This window comes from Stegostoma tigrinum, chromosome 10 (genome assembly GCF_030684315.1).
Source record: "Stegostoma tigrinum isolate sSteTig4 chromosome 10, sSteTig4.hap1, whole genome shotgun sequence".
NCBI classification, from domain to species: domain Eukaryota; kingdom Metazoa; phylum Chordata; class Chondrichthyes; order Orectolobiformes; family Stegostomatidae; genus Stegostoma; species Stegostoma tigrinum.
In genome coordinates, this window is record NC_081363.1 from 27,506,647 (window position 1) to 27,520,378 (window position 13,732).

Sequence of the window (13,732 nt, forward strand, 5' to 3'; positions counted from 1 at the left end):
TTTACCCAGTGGCTCCAGCACCTCTGGTATAATTGCAGTAGTGGCTGGTCACTCACCCGATTTAACCTGCGCTTTCTACCTTCAAATCTAGTAAAGAGACTGCACTAAATTCAGTCGTCAAACTTCTACTAATGAGCCAAACCTTCTGAAAAGGTCAGGATGTGAAAACTGGGAAATAATGAGAGGAGTTGTTAAGCATTAAGAAATGTTGAAAATGTTAACCATGCCCTTGTCTCATGTCAAAATATACAACTGGTGTTTGAACATGTTGGGGAAATTTCCAGAAGTTGCTCTTGTTCCATCACTATTATTCAACTGGAATTATGCAACAAAATTTCCACCGTGCCGCTAATGAAGTTGCGATGGGAGTGGCAGTGAGGAAATTCCATGCCCATGACATTTTCATAAAGTTTATTTGTGCATTACTTTACAGATTAAAGCAATTTACTGGACTTCTTCTTAAAGTTATTATGCGCTTTCAATGAAGTGAAGAGCATCAATGAATCATGTGTAACATTACCAATAACAGAAGCAAACAGTTCGGGCGCTGAGCTTCCAGCTGCCATGAATGTGGCACCTGCTACATCTTCACTCAAATGTAATCTCTGTGCAAAAAAAAGATAAGCCGTTTTAGGACATTGGATATACTTCCAGTCAAAGACTTCCACTCTTCTTATAGTAGAATGGCTTGAATATAGTTTTTCAGTATGTCCCCTGTCACCTATTGACTTCAGCAGTAAACACTCAGGTCATTTTCTGATGAATAATGTTTATTTCCTGCTCTACTCTAGATTGTCAAACACCTGGAGTATGGGTGATTAATTCAATTTCTCTGGGTTATTGCTTGTCATTCATAGTGGAGTTATGTACCTTCTTTGTATATTTTTAATAGAAAGTGTGATTTTTAATGAACATAGTTTGAGGTATTTTCTAAAGATAAAGATAATTAGCAAAATTGAGGCTGAGGAGTCTTTGAAATTGGACTTTACAGGTAAAAGCTGATGTGTCACGTGGATTTTATGCATCTTCTTTGCAGCACTATGTTAGGACTATTGAAACACCATGGTGCAGTTGATGATTTTGCTTGGAACTGGCTTGGTATTTTATAAGTTCACACCATGCTTAAGAAGATTGAAAGCATGCAGCAAAACCATGAATTCAAGCATCATTTGACTCACCTCATCAAATCTATGAAAACAGCCACTATTTACTCTCACCCTATTTAAATAAAATATGCAAACATACTCTCACTGTGTTCCCTTTAATATAATAAAATGCTGAATGTTTTACATAGATTTCAGGTACGATTTCTATTCCTAGTGCTATCAATAAGATAAGTAAATGCATTTTAACATACCTCACATATTTTTTCTAAGGCGGGAACGAAGAAATCATCACAAACTATTGCCAGTGCATAAAACATATAGACAGCCTGTGAACAGAAAAGAAGAGATGTCATCTATTTTTCTCCAAATGTTTTTTCCTTGCTGCTGAGATTCTAAGATTTACTACTCACTTCTCCCCTCTCCACCCCCAAAAATATTCCTTTAGCCATGGTTGGACAAAACTGATGAAGGGTCCAGACCCGAAACGTTGACTTTCCTGCTCCTCTGATGCTGCCTGACCTGCTGTGTTCCTCCAGCTCTACATTTTATCAACTCTGACTTCCAGCATCTGCAGTCCTTACTGTCTCCCGGTTGGACAGAACTGTCTAGCTTGTGAATTGCACCGTGCAAAACATCCATGTTATCTAAATAAATGGGCAACAGGAATGGGTTTTTGGTCTGTAATACTGATTTGATATCTTGCCTTCCTAAGACGAAGAACTATGTTGTAATGAAAAGTGACAGCTGGCTAACAGTTTTAAGAGTTGCCCATCCATGTGCCAGTTCATAGAATCCCTACAGTGTGGAAACAGGCTCTTCGGCCCAACGAGTCCACACCGACCCTGGGAGCATCCCACCCAGACCCATCCCCCATAAACCCCCTAATAAATACATCCCTGAGCACTATGGACAATTTAGCATGGCCAATCCACATCGGATGCACATCTTTCGACTGTGGGAAGAAACTGGAACATCCAGAGAAAGCCCATGCATACATGGGAAGAACATTCAAACTCAACACAGACAGTTGCCTGAGGGTGGAATCAAACCTGGGTCCCTGCTACTGTGAGGGAGCAGTTCTAACCAACAGGTCACCATGCTGCCTACTGGCCCAAACCAACTGGCCAAAACAAAAATATGGCAGAGTGGGACCTTTTTGGATAGAAAGGACATCTTACATCCAGTCAAAAGGATTACCGCGTCCATGTATAATTCCATACTATGTGGTGGGTTCTACCCTGATTGGTATGTTACTGGTAGAATTTATTGCCAGTTACAATTCAGAAAAATGTTATGTGAATGGTCCTGTCAAGGATGGCGCAGGTGAACTCCTAGAATCTATTCTCTTCGGAAGTTTAAATGTGCTCCTCAATGCCACCCTTCTAATTATTGTAATAATTTTAATTGTCTTCCTCTGAAATTATGCATAGCTAAGGGGAAAAAATGACTCCTTTTCAGGCTTGAAGGTAGGAATATGTGTTAATTCACTGTGAACAGAAATTGAACTGAATGGGTCTGATGTCTGGAAATGTTTATTATTTTCCAGCTGCAAAAATCAACATGACTGAAAACTGTGTGAGACAGGGAGAATCCACATGGAATTCTATAGCCCAATTGTATTTTTTTGTACATTACACCATTTCAGTAAATAGTGAACAAATAAACATTTATTCCAAATAATTACAGCTGAGGAACATTTTCAATCTTCATGACATTGCTAGATATAATGCACATAAATTACAGAGGAAGCTATAAACAGTTTTGCATTTACCTTCCAGAACATTTGCAAAATGAAGATTCAAACCAACCAACTTCAGAACTCTCAATGGAATTGATTGCTGTCTCAGCTCCAGGTTCGAAGAGCAGCCCAATTTTGTTTTGAAGCAACTGTCAGCATTTTATTCTTGATTAGTGAGGAAAATAATCTGTGCTACTGTCTTTGAGAATTGACAACCTCCCCTTATTAAGAGTTGCTTTCATTCTGCTATGATACACAAAACTGAGTTTATTCACGTGGTTGTGCACTTCATAAATTAATTTAGACCTTACATCACTTTATGGTCCTGGCATTTTGACAATACTGTTTGGCATAATTTATACTGTCCAGCTAAAATGTTGCACGTTTTAACTTACTACATTACTTGATTGGAATACTGCAACATGGTTTGCTCTGTAATCTGCTGTTAATCTCTTTCTGTGCTTCCTGGTTGGAGCAATGTGCATTATGTTTATTCATGTGGGTTAAGGGATGTGATCGAGATTTGACAATTCTAAACAAAACTCCTTTTTAATGACTTAATTTATCACTGCTCATAAAATTAAAATGAATGAAAAGGTTAGTCGACCTGTGAAATTCTCTACCATTGAAGGTTGTGGAGCCTAGTTCACTAAGTACCTTTAAGAAAGAGACAGAAATTTTTTTAGATTTCAAAGGCATGAAGATATATGGGGAGAAAATGGGAAAACGGCACTCCAGTAGAGATTCAGCCATGATCACATTTGAAATAACTCTTCATAGACTGGCTTCCCATTACCTGTCACCCTTTATTTACAAATGCATTGCCTTTGTCAATAGCACTGCCTCTCACTGAATCAGCATTCAGGAGGCCCACTATCACTGACATCCACCCCTTTATGTTAACCAGGGCTCCCTAATTGGAGCAGATTAACAGCGACAATCAGGGAGCTGTATTTTTATGAGGCCCAGCTGGTTGACCTTGTTATAATCTTTACAATGTTGAAAGGTGGAGCAGACTTGCAGGGTTGAACGGCCTACTCTGCTCATAGTTTCTATATTGTTTCTATTTGGAAAATAGCAACATTTCAGCTCATTAGCAATTGAGCAGGGATTCTATGTGGTTGTGATTTGAAGTGCCTGGATGCTGCCATGTTTGGAAATAACGTTGTGACACAAAACTCAACAGAACACTAAAATGGGTGTGAGAATCTTACTGGCATGATTAACCCATGCTCATTGCCCCCAGTGCAAAAAGCACCCATAATTGAGAGAAAACACCTTGTATATGGCTCAAAGCCAACTGCTCCACTGGTTGTAGGGGGTGCTGACAGCGGTTGAGAAGAGTGTCAGCCCTTTCAGGTTCAAGCCGCAGGGATGAGGAATAAATGTGTCAAGAACAAAAACAGAAGTTGCAGGAAAAGCTCAGCAGATTTGGTAGCATCCGTGAAGAGAAAATCAGAGTTAACATTTCGGGTCTGGCCCATGTTAACTCTGATTTTCTCTTCACAGATGCTGCCAGACCTGCTAAGCTTTTCCAGCAACTTCTGTTTTTGCTCCTGATTTACAGCATCCGCAGTTCTTTTGGTTTTTATAAACATGTCAGCCCTTTTAAAGGTTCAAGCTGCCAAGACGGCATATAAAAGTGTCAGCTCTCTTTAACTGTCAATTGATGTGCAAGTTGTCTTATTGCATTTTTGCCTGAGGCTATAATAGCGTGAAAGCACCCAATCTTGCCTGATCTCAGCCGCTAAGTCAGCCTCAAACCTGGTTAGTACTTGAATTATAGAGGACCTGAGAATAGGCTTTTGGAGGATATTTGTGATACAGTGGTAATGTGTCTACTTCTGAGCCAGGAGGCCCAGATTCAAATTGCACATGCTCCAAAGGTGTATTGTAATGTCTCTGAACAGGTTGGTTAAAAATATATCCAAGCAGGAAGAAGACTGAATGATGGCACAAAAGTGTAGTCAGTATGCTCCAAGAACAAGAACAGGGGGTCAGAAGGATCCACTCTCCAGAGTGGCATGGCAAAGGCAGTTGGAGTGGATAGTCATTGTAGTCAGTAACAGCACTGAAGTACAAAGAAATTGGATACTGCAAGAAACTCAATGATCTTACCAAAGTGGTCAAAATCAGTGAAAGTAGATTTAAATGTCATTTCCTTAGAAATTAACAACTAGCCTCATATGCTGCTCAATTTACCTGCCTCACCGTTCTGTTCACAACCTTCTCTTATCAACCATGAGCCATCCGTCACAATCACAGCTTCATCTGACTCTCTCACACACATAACACATTGTTCAACCATGACAGACACATTATCCAAAATGATTGTACCATGCTTATTTGTCAGACCTCGTGGTGTAGTGGTGGTGTCCCTACCTGTGGAGTAGAAGGTTCAAGTCCTACCTACCCTGGACATGTGTGTGAAAACATACCTTTGCAGACTGACTAAAATAACTGCACCACACATTCATCAGAGCAAGCTGCACGCCAAAAGTTTTCCAAACAGAATAGATGTTATGGTTTAGCCCAAATTTCTCAAAAGAATCTTTTAGATCACTAACGTCACTTTTTTCTGACTCCTATATGAGTCAGTTTTGGGAACTATCAAAGTAAGATTACTTTTTACTTAACCATCAAGGGCTGGTTTTCAGCTCTGGGCTCATGCTTACACTTGGGTTATTATTGTGAAAATCTACTCCTGGCATTGATATCTGATTTGCCTTTTAAACATCATTTCTTGGGATTTGAGCATCACTGCCTACACCAGGATTTAATGCCCATCCCTAACTGTCCCAGGGAGCTGCTTTCTTAAAATGTTCTAACTTATCTGATAAAGGTGAGTCCAAAGTGCGATTGGAAACAAGTCTGAGGCTTTTGATCCAGAGACAGCGAAGGCACGGCAATATAGTTCCAAATCAGGATAGTGTGGAAGCAAATGGTACTGCTTCGATGTATCTTTGTTGCCCTTCCTAGTTGTACAGGTTACATATTTGGAAAGCTCTGTCTAAGCAACCTTAGTGAATCTTGCACAAGGTACAACTGAGCATTGATGGTGGAAGGAAAGAATGTTTTGATGAGATGGATGGGATGCTGATCAACTGGGCTGTTTTGATTTGATTTATTACTGTCACATGTACTGAAATACAATAAAATGTATTATTTTTGCATGTTGACCAGACAAATCATGCCTTACATAAATACATCAGAATAACAGAGCAGAATATAAAATATAGTGCTCTAGCTACAGACATGGAGCAGAGAAAGATCGACTCTATGAGAAGGCTATTCTTAAGTCCATAGGAGCAGGTAAGAAGCTGCTTTTGAATCTGTTCCTATGTATTTTCAAACTTTTGTGTTTTCTGCCTGATGGAAGGGAATGGAAAAACATATAACCAGGGTGGGATGGGTCTTTGATTATTTTGGCTGCTTTGCCGAGGCAGTGGGAAGCGCAGGCGGAGTCAGTGGGATGAAGGGTGGTTTTCGTGATGGACCGGGCTGCGTTCACAACTCTCTGTAATTTTGTGCAGTCTTGAGCAGTTGTCATACCAAGTTGTGATGCATCCAGATAGGATGCTTTCTGTGGTGCCTCTATTAAAATTGGCAAGTGTCTTTATGGACATTCCGAATTTCCCTGGCTTTCTGAGGAAGTAGATGTGATGGCGTGCTTTCTTAACTATGGTGACTGTTGTTTGCAGCTGTACCGAGCCACACAAGTGGATAGTGTGTGATAAATCAGCCATGATTAAATGGCGGAGTGGACTTGATGGGCCGAATGGCCTTACTTCCACTCCTATGTCTTATGGTCTTATGGTCTAATACACCTGTCCTGTGCTTCGTAGACAGCAACCTGGCTTGGCAAGTCAGGTAATTACTTATTTGCTACAGAATTTCAAACCTGTTCTTGTCACCACAATTTTTATATGGTCGGTCTAGTTCACTTTTCAGTTAACATTGATAGTGGGGGATCTCAGCCACGTCATTGTCATTCAACATTCAAGGGAAATTATTTGATTCTCTCTCGTTGCGGGTGGTCATTATTTGGAATTTGAATGGTATAACTTGCCACCTAACGGCCAAAGCTTAAACTTTGTCCAGGTCTTGCTGAAGCATAAAAAGACAGTTGATCCTAGATCACTACACTGAGGGACTCCTGCAATGATGTCCTGGGACTGAGATGACCGATCTCCAGCACACAACCATCTTCTTTTGTGTTTGGTATTACTCCATCCAGCAGAGAGCTTTCCTCCTGACTCCCATTCAATGTTGCCAGTGGTCCGCGATGTGGTACTTAATGTTGCCTTGATATCATGAGCAGTCCCTCTCACCTTACCTCTGGCGCATGGAGTTTTCATTCAATGATATTTTACGTGCTGTGTGCTTGCTGCTATTGAATACTTACCAGCTATTCAAACCATACAAGATCATTTCTGGCTAAATAAGGAAGACTATTTCTTGTGTCTCAGCCTCAGGCTATTCACAAGCACCACGTGCAGCCAATAAAATATGTTTTTTGAAGTGTATTGATGGTTTGTAATGTAGGAAATGCGCTGCTAATTTGCAAAGCAAGATCTCACAAATGTGTTAATAACCAGATAATCTGACTTAGTGATGCTGGCTGAGAATTAAAAATTCACCAATTTACTGGAAGAGTTTTCCTTCTCTACTTTGAAGATCTTGTCATACACTTCTAGCAGTGCAACACACCCCCAGGTACTGCATTGCTGTTACATCGTAGATTTTCTGAAACCACTAGGGTAGTGTTTGAACCTACAACCTTCTATCTTAAAGACAGCTGTGTTATTCACTGTGCTGAAGAAGAATCCTTTAAACCCATCTGCATCAATCATAACCAAATCCTAGAGATGGAATAGTCTCCATCACCTCATCTCAGAAGACCAATTTATATCTGGTTCAAAAAATTATCATTACAGCTGGGTAATTCTAAATTAAACCAATTTGGCGGCTGACTGATTTGAGAAACTACAAATGGACTATTTTCATCAGTAGGTTTATTACAGCTTTTTTGACAAGCCCCATCAATTCACTCTTCTGGTAAAGCATGTAACAGAAATCACAGCTATAACAGAATAAGGTTTTGTCCTGTGTTTAGGGGATAGGTTGATGGAAAGCAGAATGAAAAGAATGATCGAGTGTAACTGGCATCTTGACACAGCTCTCAAAGACATCGTCAAACTAAGGGCTTGTGAAATGGTATAAATTACTTTTACTGGTTTCAGTGGAAATCAAAACAAGGTGACTGAAATGATACCTGCAGCCAGGGAAGTGAACCAGCACTGACAGAATGGGAATTCAAGATCTGGGAGAACAGCATCAAAGCTGAGTTTATGAATTCAAGCCTTAACAACCAAGCTTCAGGGCATTCACAATCTTGAAATAGATATCCCCTAAAATATCTTCGGTGTACCCATATTCAGTAAGACCTGTACAACTCTCAGGCTGTGATTAATGTGTGAATTACATTCACAGCACACAAATGACCATCTCCAACAAGAGTGAATTTAACCATCAACCCTTCAGTGGCTTTGCCATTATTGAATCCCCCGGTATCACCATCCTGAGTTTACCACTGAACAGAAACTAGAAGTTGGATAGCTATACAAATATTGCAGCTGTAAGAGGAGGTCAGAGGCTGGGGATTTGTGGTAAGGAAATTGCCTCTGATTTTCCCCATATTCTAAAGTCAGGAATGCGTGGTTGTCTCAGTGAGCAATTGTAAAGCCTTTAACAAGGTTCTGCATAGTAGACTGATTAGAGGTTTCTAAAATCATGAGGGGCATAGCAAATGTCTTTTTCCCTAGGGTATGGGAGTTCAAAACTAGAGGGCATAATTTTAATGTGAGAGGAGAAAGAACTAAAAGGGATTCAGGGAGAGCTGGTCAATTTGATGCAGAATTGGCTTTATGGTAGGAGACAGAGTGATGGTGAAGGGTTTACTTTTTGGACAGGAGGCCTGTGACCAGTAGTGTTCCGTAGGGAATGGTGTTATATCCACTGTTGTTTGTTATTTATAAAAACAATTTGTTTGTGAATTTGGGAGGAATGGTTCTTAAGATTGTGGGTGACACCAAAACTGCTGGTATACTCAACAACGAAGAATACAAAGAGACCTTGATCAATTGGGCCAATGGGATGAGGAGTGGCGGATGGAGTTTAATTTGGATAAATGTGAGGTATTGCCTTTTTGGTAAAATGAACAAAGCCAGGACTTGTATAGTTAATGGCCAGGCCCTGGGTACTGCTTTTGAACAGATAGTCCTGAGGTGCAGGTACATTGTTCTTTGAAAGTTGCATCACAGATAGACATGGTGGTTAAGAATACACTTAGCACACTTGGCTACCTTGTTCAGATCACTGAGTTTAGGATTTGGGACGTCATGGGGTTGTACAGGATGTTAGTGAGGCCACTTTCGGAGTACTGTGTTTAGTTCCGGTTGCCCTATTACAGAAAGAACATTGTTATATTGGAGAGGGTTCAGATACAATTTACCAAGACTTTACCAGGACTGGAGGTTTGAGTTATGAGGAGAGGCTGAAATATTTTTCATCGGAGCAGAGGAGATTGAAGGGTGACCTTTATTGAGGGGCATAGATAAGGTGAGTAGCAAAGCTTTTTTCCTAGGGTATGGGAGTCCAAAACGAGAGGGCATAATTTTAAGATGAGTGGAGAAAGAATTAAAATGGACCTGAGGAGCAATTTTTTATCAAAGATTTTGGTTTATATGTGGAATGAACTGTCAGCGGAAGTGGTTGATTGAGGTGCAATTAGAAAATTGAAAAGACATTTGGATGGGTACATGAATAGGACAGATTTAGGGATATGGGCCAAGCACAGGCAAGTGGGACTAATTTAGTTTGGGAGACTTGGTTGGCACGGGCGTGTTGGACCAAAGGGTCTGTTTCCATGCTGTATGACTCTATGACTCTATGAGAACAGGTCTGTATTCTGTAGTGAAGGGCAACTCCAAAGCATAATTCCATATAGGTTCAGGAGAGTGGATTTTCTTGCTGTCTAGGAACTCCAAGCACTGAGCCAAAAGCTACAAGCAGGACTTAAGGAACTGACTGGCATCCGTTACAAAGTGAATTCAAATCTCATTTGGCAATTCAAGAATTTGGAAGCAGTTCAAAATTAAATCTGGAGATGCAAATGACTGACGTCAATAAAAGTGGAAAGATGTTGTGAATCCTGAATGGGTTCAGAAAAGGTTTACAAGGATGCTGCTGGGGTTGGAGCGTTTGAGCTACAGGGAGAGGCTGACCAGGCTGGGGCTATTTTCTCTGGAGCATTGGCGGTTGAGGGGTGACCTTATAGAGGTTTATAAAATCATGAGGGACATGGACAGGGTGAACATGATGGCCTTTTTCCTTGGGTAGGGAGGTCCAAACTAGAAGGCATGGGTTTAATGTGATGGAGTCCAGTACAATTACAACATTTAAAAGGGATCTGAATGAAAGTATGAATAGGAAGAGTTTAAGAGGGATATGGCTCAAATGCTGGAAAATGGGACAAGGTTAATTTAGGATACCTGGTCAGCATGGACAAATTGGGCTGAAGTGTTTGTTTCCATGCTTCATATCTTTATGACTCTAAGTGACCATGAAACTGTGCTAATGCAATGTTGAAGACAATTTGTCGGTAGTTCCATGAGACATTCATGTCAATTTGATAGAGGAGGCCTTACCTTGGCCAGCACCAAGCCTCTTAATAAACAATCCTGTCAATATGTCTCCCCTTTCATCTGCAGGCCCTCTTTTGTGCATACAAACTTTTATAACTTGCACTTATCACTCCATGAATGCAACATGAACACAAGACAAGAGTTGTGTCATATGCTCTATGGTATTCTTAATGAAATATCACTTGATATGTGGAATCATTGGCTCTCATGACTGGCAAGTTTGGAAGTGGGAAGGAGATTCAATTGACTAGGATAGTGGGTCCTTCCTACTTCAATCTTCATTTAGATTGGGGTAGTCAGATTGGCAAAATCAGCTATGAGGAAGATGTCAGAAAGTGTTTTTAGGGTAGCTTTCTCAAACTGTATATTGTAGATCCAACCAGGGATCAAGTTATTTTGGATCTGATAATATTCATTGAAACAGATTTCATAAATAATGACTGAGTAAAAGATCTCCCAGGAAACCATGATTATAATTCGATACAAATTAACATTCAGTCTAAGGGGGAGGAACTTGGGTTGGAAATAACTGTGCTAAGCTTAAATAAGGGTAATTGCAAAAGAATGGGGGCAGAGCTTGCTGGAGAGAAGTGGGTAAAGAGTTTAGCAGGAAAGACAGATGATGAACGATGGCAAACATATAAGAAAATAATCCATGGCTCGCAGCAAAGATATATTCCCGTGGCGAAAGATCTTTCGAGGAAGGAGTTAAGCCAACCATGGTTAACTAAGGAAGACAAGGATTCTGTCAAATTGAAAGAAAAAGAAACATATAATGTGGGAAGATTTATAATAAGCTAGAGGACTGAGAATGTTTTAAAAACCAACAATAGATGAAAAACAAATAATAAACTGGGAGAAAATAAACTTTGATGGTAAACTTGCAAATAATATCAAGATGGACATCAAGAGAATCACTAAACATACAAAAAGGAAGAGAAATATCATTGTGAATGTGGTCCCTTGAGGAAACAAGGCTCACAAAATAATAATGGGGAATCAGGAAATGGTAAAGGGGTTGTAAAAATACGTTGCATCAATTGAAGATACTCATTGTATTCTAAATTTACTAAATAATCAAGGGGCAACATAAAGAGAGGAAATGAACACAATAAATGTTAACTAGTACTAGGGAAAGTAACTGGGCTAAAGACAAATAAGCCCTCTGGAGCTGTTGAGATGTATCCTAGGTTGTTAAAGGAAGTAGCCATAGAATTAGGGATGCCCTGGTAGTAACCTTCCAGGAATTTTTAGATTCTGGAAAAATCCTAGAGAACCGGAAAACTGGCATTGCAGTACCTTTATGTGGAAAGGGAAGGAGATGAAAAAAACAGGTAACTATAGGCCAGTTGCCAATTATCTGTTATGGGGAAAATATTAGAGTCTATTATAAAGGGTGTAATAGCAGAGCATTTATAAACACAAGACATGATCATACAGAGTCAGCATGGTTTCATTAAGTGAAATAATGCCTAACAAAATTATTAAACTTCATTGAGGAGATAAAGAGGCAGCAGTGAATGTAATATATTTGGATTTTCAGCAGCTGTTTGATAAGGTACCTCACAGCCAAGTTTATGGGTATCACAAAAAATATGCAGAGAGATATAGACAGGTTAAACCGGAGGACAAAATGTTGGCAGATGGAATATAACATGGGAAAATGTGAAGTATTACAGTTTGGCAGAAAAAGTAGAGTTGAATATTATTAATAATCAGGAAAGCCTGCAGAAAACTACAGAATAGAGGGATTTGAGAGTCATGTCCATAAATTACAAAAACCCACCATCTAAGTTCAGCTTGTAATAGGCAAGGAAAATGTAATGTTCTCCTTCTTTTCAAAGGGAATACAGATTAAAAGTGTAAAACAATGCAAGGCTCCCGTCAGTTGGAATACTTTTGGGACCCTTCATCTAAGGAAAGAGATACTGCCATTGGAAGAAGCCCAGAGAAAAATCATTAGTTTGATACTAGGTATGGAGACACTATGGAGATTGGTCATGTTGGGCTTGTACTCATTGAAATTTAGAAAAATGAGACCTTATTGAAACATTTTTAAGGGGAATTGACAGAGTAGATGTGAAAAGGTTGTATCACCTTGTGGGAGAGTCTAAAACCAGAGGGCACAATCTCAGAATGAGGGGGCACACATTTAAGACTGAGATGAGAAGGAATTTCTTTTCTCAGAGGGTAATGACTCTGGGATATTCCTTCCAGCAGACAGCCTTTGCAATTAGATTAAAGGCTGAGATGGACAGAGTTCTAATCTGTAAAGAAATCATGGGTTATGGGAAAAGTAAAGATAGTAAAGTTGATTATCAGAGTAGCCATGATTTCATTGAATGATGGAGCAGACTTAATGGGTTGGATGGCCTACTCCTCTGTCTTATGGTCTTCAATGTGTCATCATGCATCACATGTGCTATTGCTGTGCACGGCAGCTAAAACTGCACAGGCAGCTTCTCACCTCTGGGGACAAAGTAATCTGCACAGGTGACAGAAGCACCAGTCTCTGGAGCAGGAGAACTACTTCAGTTCAGTTGTGAGCTGTGATTGTCATTGAATAATTTAGGTACAATTCCTGAACAGACTACTTCATTTTTTTTGTTTGCAGATGGGCGATGGAGGGTAGGAGATGGGGCAGGGTGCTTCATTGATCTGAATACATGTGATCAAAGGCAAGCTGACAGCCTTCCCACAGCTAACCCACACCACCTCTCTCCCCCTGCTAAGCCCACCCTGCAAACCTACTCCCATTTTACTTCTCTGTCATCTAGGTCACTCTGCAATCTTGGAACTTGGACTCTGTCCTTCCTGCAGTAACTATGGTCTCTACAGGTGGCACTACTTAGCACAGAAACTGTTAGTCTCTGACTGGCTACAAGCTTAGAGCATGCGAGATCTCCAACCCCAGGGGTTTTGATCACAGGGACGGCCCAGTAGTTTTGGAAACCTGGTTGGAAAGGATGAGTTGGGCCAAAGGGCATTGTTTCTGTTTTGTATGATGGTATGGCTTTGCCTGCACCCGTTGGGTTTGTGTCCTGCGAGGCTCTCTGGAAGTGGGTCTCCATCCATTAGGTGTGACCTTTGACACCTCCGAAAGATGCCATCCTCTGTTTATATGGAGTTGGTGTCCCATCCCACCTGCAGAGCATGTGATATCTTTACTGTTTAATGTAGTG

At 40.3% G+C, this 13,732-nt stretch overlaps 1 protein-coding gene across 2 annotated transcripts in view; it reads right to left on the reverse strand.

Moving 5' to 3' along the window:
- Positions 1–13,732, reverse strand: part of LOC125455286 (sodium/potassium/calcium exchanger 4-like) — a 297,849-nt gene that overhangs the window by 64,314 nt on the left and 219,803 nt on the right. For both annotated transcript variants that reach the window (XM_048537019.2, XM_048537018.2), the window contains exons 4-5: positions 1,358–1,432; positions 521–605 (exon numbers count right to left, since the gene is read on the reverse strand). In XM_048537019.2, the coding sequence (XP_048392976.1) occupies positions 521–605; positions 1,358–1,432 (160 nt within the window). The remainder of the gene's footprint in view (positions 1–520; positions 606–1,357; positions 1,433–13,732) is intronic.